At 48.9% G+C, this 21,369-nt stretch overlaps 1 protein-coding gene across 2 annotated transcripts in view; it reads left to right on the forward strand.

Moving 5' to 3' along the window:
• The window catches only part of CLYBL (citramalyl-CoA lyase), a 219,459-nt gene extending 207,443 nt beyond the window's left edge, over positions 1–12,016 (forward strand). For both annotated transcript variants that reach the window (XM_084650358.1, XM_084650359.1), the window contains one exon: positions 11,360–12,016. In XM_084650358.1, the coding sequence (XP_084506484.1) occupies positions 11,360–11,455 (96 nt within the window). In that variant the 3' untranslated portion in view covers positions 11,456–12,016. The remainder of the gene's footprint in view (positions 1–11,359) is intronic.
• Positions 12,017–21,369: the final 9,353 nt, after the last annotated feature.

Consider the following 21,369-nt stretch of genomic DNA (forward strand, 5'->3'; position numbering starts at 1 on the left):
TGCATCCAGGTTAGTTATTTGATAGCTGCCAGTTCCTGCCTTCCCAGAAAGGAGTTAAGAAAAAAACCTACCCAAGAATCCTGGATAGATTTGGATTGGGGGGTTCATTGTAAATACTCTGCTGGGAAGAGAGGAACAGGAAACTTCATCTTTTTGTAAACTGAAAGATATTGACCAGGACCATCTCAAGCTTTCCCAAACTCCCTCAGCTAGTCTTTAGTGACTTACTAAGCTGTAGAGAGTCATCAGTGAAAAGGGGCAAGGGCCTTGTCCCAGCTCATTATGATAACTTTTCCCTTTGAAAAGGGGTTTTTAGAAGAAAACCTGATTCAAGGGTACCTGGCCTGTCGGGCAACTTCAGTGTTGACTTCTCTGAAAATAATCCTAAAACCTTTTCTGCAGGAAAAATCACCTGTTTGTAGTCAGGAGGTTCCCTGACAAGCATAAGCATAGTTCCAGTTTTTGGAAAAAGGAGTGCTCGTTTCTTTCGTTTCTGTACCTGGAAGTAAACCCAAGCCATTCTCCTGAGCCCCTCAGCAGAGGAGCAAAGGTTTCAGGCAGTCAACTTTTTCCCTCCATGGACTTTGCCGAAGGATTTTTTCTTAATCCCAGTGGGAAGTTATCTTTTTGAATTCCTGGGTCTTTTTCCATAGTTTCCTGTGGGTGTCCTCTTAATATCCTCCTGCTTCTTCCCCTTCCCAGAACAGTGGTCTTCCCTTCCTTTCTCTGTAAACTGGGTAACAGTTTGTGGGGTTGGGAACAGTGTTCCCAGGCCCAGGCAAACAGACTTTGATGGATTTATTCCACATTCTTTGTGGCCTCAGAGAAGGAGATATCAGACCTTTTTCTTTTTCTTTTAGGATTTGGAAGTGAGTGAACAATTTCATAAAACCTTAGAGGATTAAAATGGAATCTTTCAACTAGCAATGGATCAGGAATATCCTAGACTTGACTATGCCTGCTTACACATCACCTACTTTCCTTCCCGTCAGAAGTACACAAGGTTTGCATTGGCTAGCTGATATTTCCAGTTCAGCACTTCTCCATTTAGTCTGCCTGAGCGTGTTCACAGTCAGCCCTCCATTGAAAGGATCTTACATAATTACTTATTTCGACAACAGGTTTACTCTCTCACGGTCTCTGGACTGGGTTACCCAAGCAGTATGGGAGCTTTGTTCAACTTACAGGGTCTCATAATGAATGATGGGGGAAGACGATAAATGCTCCAAATCCTGGACTAACTACATGTTTCCTCAGATGTGACCCTGTCAGGGTGAGGAGCTAACACACAGGCCCAAAGAGAGAGAGAAATTAACCTTCTTAGTGTTCAGAAGGCTAATCCGAGGGAAGCACATCTTTTATAAAGTCCATCTGCTCAGCAGTATTTGTGTACCTAGACCATGAAAAATATAATGCTGCTAGGGAAGTCTGTTCCTTTAATTTTATTCATCTGAGTAGAGATGATGTGTAGAGAGAAGAGATCATCATCCTCTTACTTGGGCCATATTGGGTCCAGGTCACCTTAACTATACAGCAGACTGGCTAAAACAATAAAAGAGTATTCTAGAAGAATTGTCCTAAAGGCAGAAGCCTTTCAGCAAGAATTGGGGAGTCCCCATCATATACCCATTTGCAACAAAATGTAGTACCAGGTGTTCCCCTTTAGGAAGCATTTCATGGAACTTTCCCCTGGCTTGCAATTTTATCTTCTTCCACTAATTGGAGTGTCCTAAAGAAAACTGAAGGTCACAAAACTGCTTTCATCCTAGTTACCCTGAACTGGCCAAAGTGATCTTGGTGTGCAGAGTTCATATGACTCCTTCTATACTTAAGCCAAGACCTTATTCAGCAGGACCCAGTAACACCCCATACCTGGGTCCCACTTGACCTGGTTCATAGTAGGGTATTCCTGAAGTCCTGAACTTCTCTGACATGGTGGCCCAGACTATGCTGTACACACACACAAAGAATAATTATTTTGCTTCCTGTTGGGTGTGGACAGTTTTTTTTCCATGTGGTACAGGGCAATTTTTTTCCCAACTAGACAGGCCAGAAGCCATGTTTAGTTTTTCTACAGGTTTTTGTCAAAGGCCTATCCCCTAGCTCCATTGTGATTGAAGCCTTTGCACGAAGTACCTTACAGAAGAGACAAAGAGGACATCAAACCTAGGGGCCATTAGCCAGAGCTCATCTGCTGATTAATGATCTAGACAGTAGATAGTGGAAAAGACAGTTTTTCAGGAAGCTGGTTCCCAAAACACAATTTAGGACTTTGATGATCAATAGAAACAACTTGAATTTCATTTGTAACCAGAGAGAAAACCAGTACAATAATTGGAGTTGATGTGTTATATGCTTGCTACAGCTTAGGAAAGCAGATCTCCATGTTCTGTACCTGCCGTAGCTTGAGAGTGGTTTTCAGTAGCATCCCTCATATCAAGAGCATTACAGTAATCCAGATGGGTGGTCACAAAGGCATGGATAATCATGAAAAGACCAAATGCAGATGAAAAAAGAACTTCTGGCCACCTAAGCCATATGCTCTCAGAGATCAGGGAGTATCCCTAAATTGCAAATCTTGTTAACAAAGCATGAGCAAACCCCTTCAGTAATGGGGCCAGTCACTATCCCACATACCTCCAAACAATTAGGACTCTATGTTATCTGGATTGGCATTAGTCCCAAATCACATTCCTCCAAGCCTCAATCTCTTGTCTCAATTAGGTAAAAGGAAATAAAATACCACACTATCTGGGTTAAGTGAAAGACACACACAGCTGCAAGATGTCTGCATACTGATAGTCTTGGAATCATAGAAGATTAAGGTTGGAAGAGACCTCAGGAGTCCTCTAGTCCAGCCCCCTACTCAAAGCAGGACCAGCCCCAACTAAATCATCTTGCCCAAACTGTTTAATTATCTTATCCAAGGGTACATGTAGAACAAGAGAATTGAAAGAATAAACCCCTTTAGAACACCACATACTGTATGAGAGGTCTCAGTGTGCATGAGCAATTGTGCAACACCACCTTCTGGTATCTTTCTGTGGGAAAAAATGGAATGGAACCGCTCACATGCAATCCTGTCCATCCCTGCCATAGTCCAGTCAACAAAACATTGCTGGCATATTTAAAGGAGTCAGCATGGATACCGTCACTGAGGAAGGCCACCAAGTCCATTGTAGGGTCTCTGTATCATACCTCAGTTGTTTGAGAGAGATCAAGGAAGCGTGAAGACTCTGGATTATATGAGAACTGTCCTGCACTACCTTCTCAATAACCTTGTAAAAACAGCAGTTTAGAGGCCAGGAATAATATAACAAGATCAGAGTTCAAGGTAGGATTTCTTGAGCAGAGGTCTAATGAAGACTTATTTGATGGAAGGTGACATTTTACCATCCTTCTTAAGGTAAGCATTGATTACCAGACCCAGTATCTGCCTGACTGGTTTTATTTTCCATGAGGGAAATAGGTCCAACTCACAGTTAGTTTCCAAAGTTGCTCTAGGACCTCAAGAAGCAAAATTGATTGAAACTGAACCACAGAGGATTTTTGTCCCCTCCAGGTACAGATTTGCTCTCAACAGAATGGCAATCCAATCTGAGTCCAGTCAAACTAACCTGCAAAAAAGGATAGAGTATTTCTGACAGTAAGAAATTTTTTATGATGTTTCCGTAAGGTGGAAATCTGAATTTACCAAGCTATTTACCAAACCAAAGTATTTCATAAGGTAAAACTTCTTAGATGCTATTGTGGTAGAGAAGAAAACTTTCACTTCCCCAATAGCATAAGACTAAAGTCTTCTATCAGGAAATCTTTTAGTCTTGGACCACAATGGACCAACACTGGATCTCTTTATGCTGCTCCATATATTTCGTTTGTCACAAGTTAAGAAAATCTTTGAGGAAGACATATTGGGACAGAATATCCAGAAGCCACTGTACCAGCGTTCAAGAACCACAGACGGTCATAGTGTCCTACCATTTGCACATTATTCTTTTTCAGAAACCAATGATATCAGCTCAGGTCTATGTCTCCATGAATGGCATAATGAAATGGGTCCTCTGTCCTAATAAGAACAAACATAAACCCAAACTGATGTGTTGTAAAGTTGAGTCCTGAATATCTTTGATGGCAACTCCACTGGATCTTGACGCTTTATTCCATTAGGTTTTCCTAAAATGTCATTTAAATTGTCCCCCTGCTGCAAAAATTTTGTTCCTTTTTGTTTTGACAGCGAGTAGTGAGAATAATTGCTCTCTGTCCTCTTTATAATATCCCTCTGCCTATTCGTAGTCTGTCACTTTTGTCTCTGTATTATTTTAGACTCACCATGCTCAATTCTTTTTTTCACAGTCGTTATTTTCCAAACCTTATCATTTTTGTTGGTCTCCTCTGAGAACTTGCGACAATTAGTCTCTCTTTTTAAAAATTCCTTTCCAGCTTTGTTTCCTCTTGGTACCTGCTGAGTGTACCCTGCACTCCATCCTCCTAGTCACTTTGGGCTAGTGTTGAATACAAAGTAGATCTACTAGGATCCCATTCGCCACTACACACTTGACACACAAATTACTGTTGTTTTTTAAAACATTTTATCTATTTGAGAGAATCTGAAATTTCATTATAAATTCATTGGGCCCAAATGTAGGCCCAGTTTACAGAATGGGATGGGGCACATAAGCTCCAACAGGCTCTGTAGTGCAGGCTATTCCCATTGCAGTCTAGGAACACTGAACTGAGGTATAAGGATGTGAGGAGGGGAATATACCTGCTTTGCAGGCATGAGTTGTGGAGCTTCTCAGGAGACAGGGACGCCAACTAAATAATCTCCCTGTTCCCATCCACGCAGCCCTGTATGTATCAATAACCTCATCCATCCCCCCTGCAGCTGGAGCTGCAGAGGACTTAACAATTACGTCAACCTCTGTGCAGCTCCGGTAGGCAGGGAGAGAGGGGAGTAACCAAGTCGCCCCCCTTCTCTCTCTGTCTGAGTTGTTATAGACCTGTCAGCAAGGGAAAGATCTTTGAGACATGGAGGGCCACGCAGTCTTTCCCCAGCTGTTAGTCTGTTAGGGACAAACTGCCTCCACTCCCTGTGAGTGGGACATCAAGGAAGAGCTGCCTATACTCTGCTCCCTGATACTTCCCAGTGCCTGAATGCCACATGTGGCACTCAGGCTGAGCAGAGTCAGAGACTCTGCCTTTGGGAAGGGGAACACATGCTACCCCTCCCCCAAGATCTGCTTTCACAGCTGGTCAACCCAGGCAGGATGAGGAGCTTCTGCAGCTTTGACTTGGTAGAAGCTGCTGGGTGCAGACTGGGTCCCACTCTTTGTAATACCACACCTTTAGGACATTCAGAATGTTGTTACTCTAATGAGAGGTTTTGGTAATGAAAATGAAATGTATACGGTATTGTTTGAAATGGACACAGTGAAGGAAAGTCCAAAAAGGTCATATGACCCTACCTAAAATTTGTAGCCAACCACATTTCTCCTACATCTGGCCATAAGACTTTTGGGTAATCCTGTAAAATACACCCATGTTTAAATACTCTGGAAAGAAATAGGATATTTGTTTATGATGTGCTTTCATAGGGCCATCATTTCACAATCATTCATGATCTGACCTTGGCAGAATGAGCATGACCCTACTTCTCTGTTTTGTCTTGGTTTTTTTCTTTTTCTTTTCCTTCCCCCTATTCCAGTGTAAAATGTATGGGAAATATTCTGGGGACTAATTTACTGAAGCTTTAGGCACTCTCTGCTTTCCACGGGTGTTATTAAATATCACTTCTGCTTAAAGAATCACATCAACTCTCCAAAAGTGAGATTTGGATCATCAGGAAATCCTGGGTTGACTCCCAGATTATAGAGCAGGGAGAGCTGAGGAAAAGGGGACAAAGGCATGGGAGTGAGCCAAGGAAGTGAGCCATTTTGCTGAGAGCCCAATCCAAGATGTTCAGTGTCCTAAAATACCATGGAAGTCAATGAGAATTGAGGGTGCCCAGCACTTTGCATCTGACTCTCAGCACCTTAAAGGGTCAGGCCTTAAATCAGCCTAGCTAAAGTGCCTGAATGGGGAGTCAGTGATGTTCTGTGACTGGCAGAAAAGTAGCACAACACCAGCCAGTTCTGACCCAGACACCAGTTCTGATGCTGCAAGCAGGAATAGTCTGTGTTGCCTTCCCAGCTTGCCAGTGGGGAAATCCCGTGTCAGACCTGCCAGCATTGTTGCTTCCCTAGCTCCACACCCAAAAGGCTTCAGAGCTGACAAAACTATGTTTCACAGCACTTCTCTACACTGCATACAGACTCTCCCAAGTGGGCCCAGAAGAGTGGTGATGTGAGCAAGTCTAGTACATGGAATCGGCAAATGGAAAGTGTTGGACCAGGCATGTGTTGGGTGTTGTGCCAAAACAGCACCACCTGTGATGGGACGTTTTCTGATAGATAAAATGGAAGTGTAACATCACCACTTTTGACGTATGCATCAGTAAGAACATGGCAGTTAATTTCAGAAAAGGAAGGTGAAAATGTTAGTGAATTTCCAGTGGAAAAATGTATAAGACAAAGGAAATTTATAAACAGGGACTAAGGGAGAACAATAAAAACTATGAAGCTTGCACAAGTATGGAAGCAGAAAAGCTGCCACGCTTGTGAAAGCAACCAGAAAATGTCTGTTAGCTGTTTAGAAATAGGAAAAAAGAGAAAGAGAATGATTTACCTCCTGAAAGAAAACAATAGACTTTCTCTACACACTGGAACTGAAATTGTATCACGTTTGCCTTACATGCAGTTGGGCTCACTTATTTAGGTCCTAGTTTCTGTGATCTTATGGCGAGTCCAAGGTCCCTGTTGTGATGTGTGCAGGAATTCTGAACACATGTAGGGTGAGATTATGACTTGTCCCTTGCCTGGGTGATCAGTAGGAGGAAGGAGCCAGGAGTCTCTTCATCCTTCTCCCTCTTCTCACACAGCCCGTGTAAAGTCTACCAACGGTTGCAATCATTGCATTCAGGGCAATGTTAAAACATACAGTCTGGCCCTTACATTGTAATCCTTTCAGGCTAGGGACCTTGACTTATCCATCTATACATCACCATGCTCACCAGGAATGATATAGCAGTAGTAAGCCTGCCCAGCATGGCTGTAGTTCTGTCCCTGACAAAGTGCAAGCGATGTACAGATATGCGTTTTGTAAGCATGCACCTGAAGGCCTTGTTCTCCTCTCTGCTCAGTTTTACTAGTGTAACTCCATTATCTTCACAGGTGTGAGAGGAGAATTAGGCCCTGAATTTTTAAGACTATGTGCACTGAATATGAAACAAACACATGAAATCGCCAGAGGATGTCACCATATGGCTTGAGTTCCTTGTGCCTAGAACTGGTGTCTCATCTGTATGAATTGTTTAAACAAAACTATAGTATATATTGTAAACTAATAGTTCTTGGGCTCCCAGTGACACACCCACTCTTCAGAAAGCCTGTGGCTGTAACCCATCACACAACTGTAACTGCTACTGTAGTCCCCCACTCCGTCCTTCTAAGATGCTATGGCTTCCACCCTATGGTTGCCCCCACACCTCACCAACTGAAGATTTGCTCCCTAATTTTAGAAGATCCTGTTACTTGTCCCAGCAATTCTTTGATCTTATTGCTGCTGACATCAAGTATCCCATGCCCAGATGCATCCATAATTTGAGTGTAGAGGTAGCTCAGCAGAAATATTGCTGAGCCCTGCAATAGGATACATCATGCATTGGGCAAGAAGGAAGAATCCTATTGCAGGGTTGTGGAAATGAGGGAATGTGACGATAGCAAGCATAGGGTTTCAGGAAAGGAGAGGGCAAAGGCTCATGGAAAGAGCGAGACTAAGGGACTAGGGCATGCTACCGGAGGGATGCAGAGAAAGAGAGGACTCCAAAGGCTATTGAAGGGGGAAAAAAGGAGAAATGCTCAAATTCCAAGAGACAGCTCCACTGAATCTCCAAACCTTAAAGGTTTCCCCAGCACTATCACCAAGTGACCTTTTGGAATCTATTTATGCTAAAAATTATAAACTTATCTCACTCAGATACTGGGGAAAGACTGAATGGCTTATTCTGGCTCTGTGGAGGGTGTGGAATGTATCGTAGAACACGAACAATCTGAAGCCCCACTTGTCACCAGTGATTTAAGGATATTTCAATTCTTGCTAAAATGTTGATTAAGAATTGTATTCTGATAGAGCATTTTAACTACTAGAAAACTAAGTACAGACTAGAAATGCAAGCTTATTAGGAATATTTGCCAGTAAGAAGATTCAGATCTGGGACTAAATGAATCCGTAGTGTAACTTCAACTAAGTCAATGGTGTTTAAGATAAAGACAAGATTTTTTTATAATGTGAAGGAAAATAAAAGGTTGGGTTTTTTTTAAAGGCAAATTCCATCTAATGGAATTAGAAAGGCTAATGTAGGGTAATACCATAATTACTGGTATTGCCGGTCTGCAGAAAACTGGAGGTGGAAAGAGCTATGGTGAATAGAATATATTCAAACTGGTTGCTTTTTCTGGATTTTAGCTCACTATTGCAAATTAGTAGGATGAAATTAAACCTCAGAGTGAATAAACAAAGAAATCAGCTTGCCTCTGCTCCCGCTTCATGTAGGAAAAACAGACATTTCCCTCTGGATGTATGTGTAGAATTCTGATAGATATATATCAGTTACCTATGCACATAGAGAGGACTGCACACTGTCATGTTTTCATGTGCCTCTGTGCTGTTTTCTTGTTTTCCCTCTTTAAATCTCTAACCTATTATTTTAGTGATAACAGGGCAAGCGTGCTGTTTACTAAATTGGTCCATTCTAAAAGAACACATAATATAAGTCCAGTTATCACTGTTATGCTACATGTGAATTAATCTTTGGAACACTGACTTTTTTCCAAACTATTATTAAACTGACCCCTTATAGCCAAATAGATACCGTTGTAACATAAGCTTTCATTTAACAAAAATATATTTTGCATAAATTAGTACCCCAACCACTCCATAGCATTATGCTGAACCAGTAGTTAAATAATAAACTATAAATCTTAAAATGTTTGCTTCATTTCTAATTCTTGCTTTCAACAGTTGACAAACTTAAGTTATGGTTATCTAAGTATGTTCTTTTAAAAATAGCTAATAATGAAGCTGTAAGTGACTGCAATGTTGTTAATAGATTGTTTATTATTTACACAGGGCCTACAGAGCTCTAGGCAATTTGTAAAGACATTTTTGAAGCATTTTTCATCTGAATTTCTGCTTGATTTGAATGATGATGTCATATCATCAGCCTATTATTCACCAAATCCTGCTAAAATTCCAGGATAATGTACAGGATATTAAACCCTGAATAGAATAGACTAGAATAATTGGACTAATAGTTCAGAAATTGGTTGTGTTGACTTATAGAAGGATGATATACTATATAAGTGACTGTGTCCAAGGATGAAATTTTGCTTTGTTATGCCCTAATTTGATGAGATATTTAATTTAATTTAATACTGCTTGAATGAGTTAAAGGTATGAGGCTGGGATCCACTGGAACAATGCATTTCCATAATCATTTTTGGAAAATGTTAGATGTTATCATTTGACTTACTGGATTTCTCAATTTCATTATCCCTCTGTATCTTGTAACTAGAAAATAATATGCAGTAGTTTGTTTCACACTCAACTCCTCTGGCTGCCCCCAAACACAACCAAACAGAAATGTCTTTCCTCACTCTATCCCCTCCCTGGTGTGGCTCTCATTAGTCAAAATCTAAAATGAGTTCATGGTCCTGTATTAATTTCAGTGGAGCTCCAAGTGCATGCAGCAGCAACATTCACACACCGCCCACTACACAACGCAAGACCAGAGCCTTTACATGTGAGATCTTCTGGGAAGGGGCTACATCCTTTAATTTGTTGTGTGAAATGCCCAGCTCACTTTTGGCCATTGTAAAAGGTAGAAATAATCCTGCTGGCTTGTTTTGTCTAAGTAAAAAAAAAATGTCAGAAGTGCCTTTGACAGATGCAGGAGGCATCTTCTGCAATATCACTTGGGGCGGGCTTGCTGCAAAGCTTTTTAGCTTCGAAATCCTATTTCTTCAACTCAAAATGTTAGAATTTACTGATGGGTTTAATAAAATGAAAAGGAGATTAAAACATCCAAAGTGGGGGGGGGTCAGGTTTGGGGCTCAAGGTTTAATACAAGATTTCTTTTAGTTGAGATGTAACTACAGCTTGTTCGTCTCATATTAACACTAAGCGTAACATGAGCTAAGTACTGATAAAAATGAAAAGTTACTCAAAAATCTGTTCTGACTCTGGGAGAATCACTGTTCAGACACTCTTGGTCAATCCTGTGCAGACCATAGTCTGGTAAATTCTCCAGTAGTACACAATAGGCAAATACAGCATGCTCTACATTGTTAGAAATCCATTCTCTGAACATGGACATAATCTGCTAGGCCTATGGAAAGGAGGAAAAGGAGAAAGGAACAATGCCAGCAGCTCTGGAAAGGCAACACAAGGCCCTGAAAACTAACCGTCTTTACCTATGGCGCTCTAACTGGAAGAGATCCCCCCCCCAAAAAAAAGTCTAGGGGCCAAGACCTCTGTTTCAGTTCCCCCAAAGGGTAATAATGCCTCCCCCATGCTTGTAACCAGCTCTGAGTTCTAGGTATGGGGAAATGTGAGACCTGAGCACAGGATTGTTACATTGCACTTTGTGAAATGAAAAGTGAAGGGGGCTCAGTGTTGGTATCACTATTTGCCAGAGCCAGGGAAAGAATTATTGGTATGGTGCTATAATGAGTGAGAAATTCTCCAATCTCAAGCCTTGCTGAACGTAAACTAAGGCTCTTAGCTGCTGCAGCTCACTTTTGTGTGATGAGTGAGGACGGTCTGATCTCTTCTGTAAAAGGGGCCCAATTCCGTGCTGCTAGCTTGTCGTCTTGTACCAAGCTTCCGCTTCTGTGAGAGCTGGTAAGGGCTATTTTCCCATGTCAATCCATATTGTCTGTGCTAACTGGCAGCATGCCCTGAAATACACCTGTCCCACTATGTGGCTCTTTTCTGCTCTCTGCCTGTTTTTCAGATTGGGAGTTAAATACATACTCTCTTTCCCCCACAGTGTGATCAAGTGTGTTTTTTTTCCTCCTCCTTTTCACATTGAACTTCCTCTCGCCCGCCTCCCCCCCCCCCCCTTTAGCTTGGCTCTTTCTGAAGGCTATACAAGAAGAATCAGTTCCTTGTTTTACAGATGGATGTTAAAAAAAAAAAACCAAGCAAAATAACCTATCATTTTAAAGGTTCTTTCATGAAGTTTGTATTTTCTGTTTTCCAGGGAACCTTTACTTTCCAGGGGAGTATGATAGACATGCCATTACTGAAGCAGGCACAGAACATTGTTACGCTTGCCACAGCCATCAAGAAAAAATGATCTATTAAATGAAGCTCTCACCATGTGGGCAGAGAAGCCGTTTTAAAGAACGACTATAGTAGTTCGGGAAAATGTAAATACATCAGAGTTAAGCAGAACTCCATTTACATTTCCGCAGATCTGACGTCATTTGTCTTGCCAGACTTGCTAATTGCCACGACTGTGTACGATCTCAATTAGTGCTCGCGCCCGTGCAGCCCAACGTGCTTGTCCTGCTGGATCCTGGAGTGAAGTCACCGTGCTGGGTGTGACATCACAGTAATGACTACAAGACAGGATTATGACTTCACTGGCGGACAGCAGCGACAGCTGGGCTGTGAGGAAAACAAGCTCTTCTAAAATAACAAAGGAAACAAAAATCAGGTCAAATGCTTCTGTTTTGCTGTGCCTTTCGCCGCCCCCATGGTATTTGCGGCAAAGTAGAAGTCTTCTTCCGAAGGGCAAACCCGTGCATAATTATTAAATAGTGGAAACTGTAGTTATGAAAATCATTTAATCCCTGTGTGGGCTCCCCCCCCCGCTATAAATGTACAACAATCATTAAAAAGTGAATATAGCGTATTGCGAGACTCTTGATTTCTTTTTTTAAGTGTTTGCTATTCAGCCCATTTCCTCCTGGAGACGTAAAGACCGGGACGGGTTGGGCGGCAATAAACTTGTCGAGTTTTCGAAGACACAATGCGGCAGAACTTGTGCATATGGTCTCGAGTCAGATTTGCATCACATTAGAGATACTGCTGCAGGTCATATGGGCCGCGTGGTTAACGGGCTTAGCAAAGCTGTTTTGAAGAGGTTAACCCAGCTTGTAGTAAGGGTAAATAAACATAACAACCAGCCATTGTTCTCTATTCAGCATGTACTCTTATATCGACGGCGAAAGGGTATTGAAGCTGCAGAGGATCAACTTGTGGTTGCCAGAGGACTCCAATGAAGTTTGAAACACCAACAATCAGAGATTTTGTTTCTGTTCCTCATTAAATCATGAGCTTTTGTGTTCGGACTATGAACGACTGGTCTTTAAGAAATTACCAGAATGGGAAGTTTTAAACTATGCACCACCCTTTCATGACCTACCCAGCAGCAACGCTGCTGCACTTAGACAAACACCGCGGGGAAGGCTGTTCTGTTTATTTAAATGTGTAAATAGAAAACAGTTGTTTTTAGTTTCATTTTTCATCGCCTCCATCGCCCGTTTACTGCTGGCGCGGGCGGGCACCGTTGCTTTTTCCTCCCCTACGCTCGGGCTTTTCCCTTCCCTCCGACAGCTTTTCCCCGCTTCGCGGTAAACATGTTTTTAAATGTGCTGCTTGGTGTTTAAGCAGCTGGCTCGGGCGGTGCAAGCGCGCCAGGGCAAAGCCCAGCCGGGGAGCGGCTCTGATCGCTTCAGCCCCCAGCCAGGGCGCGGGCGCCAGAGCCGCTGGCTGGAACGGGCCGGGCAGGAGCAGCCCCCGGGCCTCGGCCGCTCCGACGGAAATGCCAGAACCGGCCCGGTCTGCTCCCGGCCAGCGGGGCTGGGGCGCTGCAGCCCGGAAGCAGGAGCAGGCCCGGTGCAGCGCCCGGCTGGGGCACCAACCTGCCCCGCGCTGGGGACGCGCCGCTTAGAGGAACGCAGCCCAGCTGCTCCCGCCTGCGAGCCCTGCCGGCACCAGGGAGCCCAAAGCCCGCCCAGAGCCGGCTCAGCCCCTGGCCGCTGCGCTGCGATCCTTGGCCAGGGCCGGGGGGAGACATAACCCGCTGCCCCCAGAGCGCCTCGCCCGCTGCCCCGGGCCCTGAGCGCTGCGGGCCCGGCCCGGGAGCTGAGTCCTGGCCCGCCGGCGGAGCGCTGCTTACACCGGGGCCCCGCTCGCTCGTTCCCAGGCCAGCCGGGGAGCTCCGCGGTCTGCCCCGGGCCCGCCCCTGGCTCCAACTAAAACCCTCCTGGCGGCCGGGCCAGTTCTCCAGGGCTGGGCCATAACGGACTAAACCCGCCTGGTCACGCCGGAGGAAGAAGCCCCAGGGCCCGAGCCGGGCTGTGCTGGGGGTACCGGCGCTCCCCGACCCCCACCCCCGCGGGGCTGACTCGGGCCAGAGGAGCCCGGCGGAGACACGGGCAGTGGCTGGGAGGCTGCCCCGGTGCGCGCGGAAAGGGGCTGCAGGGGCCGGGGCTGCTGTTCCCCAGGCAGCCGCCCCCGGGGACACAGGCAGGGAGGGATCGAGCCAGACCTGGTTAGGGAGGGAGGCGAGGAAACCACAGCGAGCTCCCTGCCCCTGGCACTAACAGAGCGAGTGGGGCAGGCTGGAGGGAAAGAGCCCTGCCCTGGGCAGAAACCTGCCAGGGACACACACCGCCCCTGGCTGGGAGGGTGACTGAGCCTGTCCCGGGGTTGGGAGAGCTTCGGGGAGCTGCTGAGGGTACAGGAGAAACTGCAGGACTCGAGGAGATGCTGCGAGAAAGCTGGAGCCGAGCCGGTCCTGGCTGCAGGGCAGCGGGAGCTGCCTGGGGTGACAGAGCCAGTCCAGAGGCTTGGGGAGCTGCGGGCGGCGAGCTGGCTGGGGATGGTAACGACTGTCTCGCGGATGGCAAAGATGCAGGGCCTGGCCGCTGGCTGGGAGGCGATAGAGCCCGGCCAGGGGAGCGGGAGCTGCAAGCCAGGGAGGGGGAGGGGGCGATAGAGCCCGGCCAGGGGAGCGGGAGCTGCAAGCCAGGGAGGGGAAGGGGGGAGGGGGCGATAGAGCCCGGCCAGGGGAGCGGGAGCTGCAAGCCAGGGAGGGGGAGGGGGCGATAGAGCCCGGCCAGGGGAGCGGAAGCTGCAAGCCAGGGAGGGGAAGGGGGGATGGGGCGATAGAGCCCGGCCAGGGGAGCGGGAGCTGCAAGCCAGGGAGGGGAAGGGGGGAGGGGGCGATAGAGCCCGGCCAGGGGAGCGGGAGCTGCAAGCCAGGGAGGGGGAGGGGGGATGGGGCGATAGAGCCCGGCCAGGGGAGCGGGAGCTGCAAGCCAGGGAGGGGGAGGGGGGATGGGGCGATAGAGCCCGGCCAGGGGAGCGGGAGCTGCAAGCCAGGGAGGGGGAGGGGGCGATAGAGCCCGGCCAGGGGAGCGGGAGCTGCAAGCCAGGGAGGGGGAGGGGACTGGGGCGATAGAGCCCGGCCAGGGGAGCGGGAGCTGCAAGCCGGGGAGGGGGAGGGGGCGATAGAGCCCGGCCAGGGGAGCGGGAGCTGCAAGCCAGGGAGGGGGAGGGGATGGGGCGATAGAGCCCGGCCAGGGGAGCGGGAGCTGCAAGCCAGGGAGGGGGAGGGGCTGGGGCGATAGAGCCCGGCCAGGGGAGCGGGAGCTGCAAGCCAGGGAGGGGGAGGGGGCGATAGAGCCCGGCCAGGGGAGCGGGAGCTGCAAGCCAGGGAGGGGGAGGGGCTGGGGCGATAGAGCCCGGCCAGGGGAGCGGGAGCTGCAAGCCAGGGCGGTGGCTGCTCCCTCTCCTGTCTCCCAGCCCCTGGCTCTGCCACTCGCCGCTCCACGCAGATTCGCCCTTTTCCGGCTAAATCCGCTAAACCCCCTAACCTGGTGCTCCCCGCCCCAGCGCCGGGAGCTGCCCGAGGCTGCCCGGCCGCTCCGCAATGGCTCCAGCCCCGGGGCGCCCAGGGCCGGCGGCGCTGCGCGGGGGCTGGGCAGAGCCGCAGGGGGCCCGGAGCCCGAGCAGAGCCCCGCCCGCCCCAGGCTCTAGCGCCCCCTGCGGGGAGGGGCGGCGCCGGGCAGGGAGGGCGGCGCTGGCTTGGGCTGAAGAGCTGGCGGGACTTCAGCCCCTACTTGGTGCGGGCTGATCTATTGCCGCGCCAGGCGCTGGAGGCTAATCTGATTAATTAAAGACTACCTGCTTCCAGTCCGCGGAGCAGCCCCCTTTGCCCGGCCCCCTCCGTTATTAATTCTTGGATGGCTATATTATGGGTAATACTATTAAAACATTATCCGAACTAATGAGAAACAATTACTTAGGAAATGAGCGGGGACAAGATTGAGCGGCGGACGTCGGCGGTTATCCCCGCAGATTGCTTCAATAAATCAACCGGCGCAATGCGCGGCGGGCTGCAAAGCCCTGGCCCGGGGAAATGAACAAGAGCGAGTTTTTAGCTCTTTGCATAATTTTTTCATTAATCTCAATAGGAGCCGTGCGGCGCAGATTGTTTTATTCCCCTAACGCCTCGCCTGCGGGGGGGGGGGCTCAAACTAATGTCTTCATTGTTTTCCTGGAGGCTTCGTGACAGCCTGGGCCCGCCCCCGTCGGTTGCGGGGAGGCTCCTCTCAAGGCACCCGGGCACTGGGCGAGGCGGCTGGGAAGCCCGGCTGGCGCTGCCCTTCGGTGGGCTGGAGTGAGGCAGGTCGGGGCGCCTGGAAACGCCCCCTCCCGCCGCCCCCAAGCCCGGCCGATGCAGCGCGCTTCCAAGTGCCCCCCCCCCGACTCCTTCGCAAAACCCATCGGCCCGGCCGCGGATGTTCAGCCCCCGACTACTTGCGCTGCGGCGGGTCGTTTTAGTCACTTCCTCTCATGCCACCTTTCCGGAGAAGTAACCTATGCAAATCTTTGCCTTTCTTTCTGCGGGGGGATGCAGCCTGGTTGCCGCTGAGGGTCTGCTGATTTTATTCCCTCCCCCAGGAAAATCCGGCTCCCACTTCGGTGTTTCAGGGGTTTTCTCGTTATCGAAAATCCGCTCTGCTTTTTCTCCTTTGACTTGAAGTGCTCTAAGGAAGCTTTAAGTGTTTGCCGTTTCCCTTCCTTCCTTTCTGCCTTGTGCTCGGAAGGCCATTGACGACACAAACCCCAGGATAAGCCTAGTCGCGGGATTTTGTGCATATTAATGACAGCGAAGGGCACCTCATGGCTTTGTAATTGCAGAGCGCTTGGGCTCCGGCCTGGGAACTGCAGCCCTGCCCCAGCAAACCCCCGGGAGGTTTCCCCGTTGGAATTAGGGGGAAAGTGAAAAAGTAATTACCCGAGCACCACACTGAACTGCGAAAGCCCCTTTCTTCCTCCCTCCCTCCCTCCCTCCCTTCCTTTCTTTCAGCGCTCCGATTTAAAGGGGGGAACGGACAACCCGGAAAATAAATTACTGTCCAATCAGTAGGTTAGCTCCTGAATGCTACCGCGCATTTTCCTTTTCTACCTTTTAGCAATTAGCGGGGCGTTTGCCCCTGAGCCCACCCTCCAAAGGCTGGGGAAAGCAGCCTGCGAGGTTTTTACAAAGCAAACCCGCCGCTTCTCCCAAGCTACCGGGTGACATTTGCAGGGAATTTTTTTTTTTTTTGGACCGCTTCTAGCAAAAGGAGCGCTTGGGTTCCTCCCCCATCGTACCCCGCAAGGGGCCGCCTGGCAGTAACCCCAAATCCCGACTCTCATTAACGATGCCTCCCCCGCGTGTTGGCCGGGTTCGCTTTCCCCTGCCCAGATTTCCACGCCTGGGATTCGGATTTTGCGCACCGGCGTTTCGAACCCGTCCCTCCGAAACGGGGCCCAGTTTCACTCCCACGCGTCGGTGTTTGGTCTTTGAATGCCGCTCTACGCGGGGCTCACTCAGGAAAGTCCCTCGATCGGAGCAACAAACCCAAGCGCCTTTGGATCTTCACTTTCTCCCGGGCCCTCGCAATGGGAACTCCATGGGCCGGGCTGAAACGGGGCTTTGGAAACTTTGACAAGCCGAGCAAAGGGGATATCTGCTCCTGGGGCGCTCACAGCCTGGGCAGGCACCTTTCCTTGTGCCCTGGCCCATCCGATCACTGCACAGCTCGGGTTTTCTCCCGCACCCCGCCGCCGCTGGGATGATTCAGAGCCTGTCAAAGATTCGGTCGAATATTTTAGGGGCAGGGCGAAAACAGCTGTTCGGAGCCTGGAGAAACGGATCCGGTTTGGTTCTTTGTTCCCCCGCCCCCCAGGAACACATGGGCCTTATGCACTCATAAGGAGTGATGGAGACAAACCGGAAAGCAAACGAATCAAGTTGCCCATGGCGGGGTCTGGCCTGTGGGCCGGGGCCAGGGACTGGTTGAGGAATTGCCAGCCAGGGAAGCCAGCCTGGACTTTGTGAAGTCAGACAGCTGGGGCTGGAGCCAGCAAAGGGGTAATTCCAGATCCAGGCACTGCACTGAAAGGGGACAGGGAGAGCTAGCTGCTTTTGTAAGGGAGGGAAGGAAACAGTAGCCCCCAGATGTGACTTAGGGGGAGGTTGGTTGGGTTAGAGGAGCCTGGTTTTTAATCGAGCTTCCTCCCCAGTAGGCAAAGACCAGAGGCCTGTTTGCTAGTCAAGGTGTGTTGCTTTTGGCTGGGGCAGGTGAGCAGTAGGAGGCTGAATAATTTTTTTGTGACAATCAGAACAAGCCCCCCCCTCCCCCCGCCAAGAATTCAAAGACTGGTAACTACACACCCTGGTCGGCTGGCGAGCACCTGAGCTTGCCTGCTCACTAAGGACTGGTGCCAACCTGCGAAAAGCAGAAGGCCTTAGGGCAAGAGGGCAGGTGGGGTTGGCACTGCCTTGACTCCCCTTCTCCTGGGCCAGGATGAACAGCAAGACCCTTCCTGGGCAAAGTCTAGGGCAGTGAGTCTCAACCTCTGGGGGCTCAGGGCCCATTTGTCAAACCCTGATGGCCTGTTGCAAATCAGGAAATAGCTTGAGTGCAAAAACCATCTGGCTTACTAACTATTTCTCACCCACACTTTCTAATCACCACATGAAGGTGATAAGTACTAAATAAATACACCCTGTGTACCACAGCAGCAGATCCCAGGGCTCCTGTCCCCATTCGAGGTGTTGTAATCTGCAGGGCTGCTGAGGTTTGGCCTGGCCTGGCCACCTGGCACATGGGACTCACAGCCCCACTCACTCAAATTTGGCATGCCCAGCCCCCAGCATCATTACAGAGGGGCAGTTGGGCCAGACCCAAGCAGCATTGCAACCCTGTGCTCAAGGTCACAAGGCCTGGAGCTGAGCCCAGCCAGCCCCTCAGGAGCTGCCTTTATGGTGTGAGTGCAGGGCGGGCTCTGAAAGGTCCCACTAGGCCTCCAACCCACCCTCAGGGACTGGACCCAACCTCCCCGGGTCTCCCATGCAACCCTTTGACACATTTTGGGGACCCAATTCTGGGTCATGCCCAATGGGTTGAGAAGCCCAGGACTCCAGGCTCTGCAACAGAACTGTCCTGCAGACAAATTCATCCCCACGGATGTGAAGATGCCAGCTTTAGAAAAAGACTGCCTCCAGAGGGGAAAGGGCTGAGTTACTGGAGTCTGGGACCAATGGGTCTCTGCCAGCTAGAGAATCTGGCAAATCTGTTTCACGAGCCCAGGAGTTCGTGGGAGGGCTCTTTAGGCCACCCCGCTCCCACGCAGGTTTGGTACCGACAGCACACTTCTGTGCCTGACCACTCTAGGGGCAGGAGTCGAGCTGGGGCGTGGGGCAGCTGTACCGTTTTAAACAGAGATGTTCAGGTTGCTGCTGGCTTTCTAGTGTGCCAGCCTGTGTGTGTGTCTGTCCGTCTGTCTGACTGTAATGGTGGCAGATCAAAGGCTGCCCCGTGTCCCGCGGAGCCCAGGACAATCCCACCCCTTTGTCTGCTGTTGCTAGGAGCCCAGGAAACTAAGAGAAAGTGTAAGGAGCACGTTAATCAGACGCGTTACAGTACAACAATAACGTCTCTCTCTGACAGCCAGCCCAGAACCCCCAAACGCCCCGTCAGGCACTGGGGCCAGCAGCACCTGCACTGGAGAGGCCAACCTGTGCACAGCAATGTGATGTGCTCAGGGCTCTCACAGTCACGCCTCTCCTCTCCCCAAAGGTCAGCACCCTGTTCCCATTCCCCACAGCAGATGCCATGCGACAGCCTGAAAGTGCCAGGCTCTCTTCCACAGATCAGCCCAGCCACTTAGCATCGCCTCTGCATTCAGCCTGTGGGGCCTTTCCCTGGGTGAAAGGGAAGAGCTGGAAGGTTCCCCCTTAGCCTCAGTGTCAGAAGAGGGTGTAACACAGCATTTGAGTGAACTTTCTGGAGGTAGCAGCAATTTCAGAGGCTGTGGAGGGGAGAGAGCCAGGGCTGAAATGCCCCTCGGGTTTGTCATGTTCCGAAGCCAAAGGAATTCTGCTAGTATTGAAAATAATGCAAAGTTTTACTCACACGAGTGACCTTCATAATGCAAAATGCTCTGTGATAGTCTCATGGGGCCCCACCTGGGTGCGGGACCTCTAGGCATGCCTGGAATACAGCACTGCTGCTGCCAATAGTAAGATTGTTAGCTCAAGGGCTAGTCAGCAGCTCCCAAAGTCAAGCTTGCCTGCAGGTCACATATAGCTACAATACCTGGGTAACACCTTCCACTGAACTAGGCTACATTTATTAAGTGTGGTAAATTAACACTGCCAACCAGAACAGCCTTGATGGTTGGCATGCTTGTTTTGTGTGCTTTAGTTTGGGAGAATTTTGGCCCAAGGCCTGTGCCCTCTTTTATGTTTGTGCAGCACCTAGCACACTATAGGCTACCATCAGCAACAAACAACAATAATTGTATACTTGTGCTCATGATATTTAAGGCCACAGATCAGATTCATGCAATGGTGGGGATGCAAAAGTCTGCTTACATCCTTGAAAATATGTCCCACTGGTTCTATTCTGATGACCAAGTTTTGTCACAAAGAATGCCATGACTTAGAGCTTTGATACATGCAACTTCATACGGAAATAGTCCCTGAGGAAGAGGTAACCCCCTGCTTAGTTGAGGAGGAGAGGCAGGGGTTGGGGAAAGACATTTTTAAAAAGTTATATGTGGTTGTAAAATCACTTCCCAGCATACTCAAAAACTCTTTTTTAGCAGATTTATGAAATCCCACCCCTTTTGTGACATCATTGGAGGGAAGGGAGCGAGAAGAATTCTCTCTGCCCACCCTGGGAGCCTGAGAGCTGCTGAAGGGAGAGTTTGCACAACAGAGATCTAGCCAGTGGTTCTCAGCCGGGGTATGCGTTCCCCTGCAGGTACACAGAGGTCTTCCAGAGGGTACATCAACTGACCTACATCAGTGTTTCTCAGCCTGGGGGGGGTTTGCAAGCCCGAAGGGGGTATGGGATGGGTTGAGGGGGGTTGCAAGTGCAGGGGTGGCTAGCAGAACAATTGCCTTGGACCCCCATGCCACAGGGGGCCCTGCAAAGCTAAGTTACATGCTTCAGCCCTGGACAGTGGGACTCGGGCTTCAGACTCCTGAAAGGGGTACACTAGCCTGTAGAAATAACATGCCCATGTTCCAGCACTTGTGAGCTATATTAGAACTAACACCAGTGTGTCCCTAGTGTAATTCAGATCAGGTATTTGCAGCCTCACGTCACCAAACATGGCTCTGACACCGTTTAAAAGTTAGCATCGTTAGCCGTGGGCAAATTCATTTAGTGCTTTACTGTCTTTCTTGGGGAAAATACCCTGAATGAAATGTAAAACCTATTCATGTCCTACTGAGGTATTACAATGCCAATTAAAAGGCAAGAAATCTGAATGTTGAGATTGACGTGCATTCACATCCACATTGACGTGCATTCACTTCATGTTGCATGAAGAGAAGATGTTTTACTTTGTTTTGTATTTAATAGATACCAAATGTGCACAGAGCCCCAGAGCAATGGCAGAAGACACAGTAACGACTGTAATAAACACATATATGTCCCCTACACTATGTACTTAGTAGATGGTTACAGCTTCTGGCCTCTTATGGGTTTTAACAATGTGTGTAAGTCAGAGTGGGAACATGAGGGATATGGGTATATAAGGAAGCATATGCGGGGGGCAGGGGGAGGTATGACTGTATTGAAGGGGTGCAGGGGTGCTGGAATAATTTGCACAGTGGGGGTGCTGAGAGCCATTGAACCAAACCATAAACCCTGTATATAATGGAAACCACGTCAAGCCAGGCAGTGCGGG

This window comes from Lepidochelys olivacea (assembly GCF_965140295.1).
Source record: "Lepidochelys olivacea isolate rLepOli2 genome assembly, chromosome: 1".
Taxonomy (NCBI): Eukaryota; Metazoa; Chordata; order Testudines; family Cheloniidae; genus Lepidochelys; species Lepidochelys olivacea.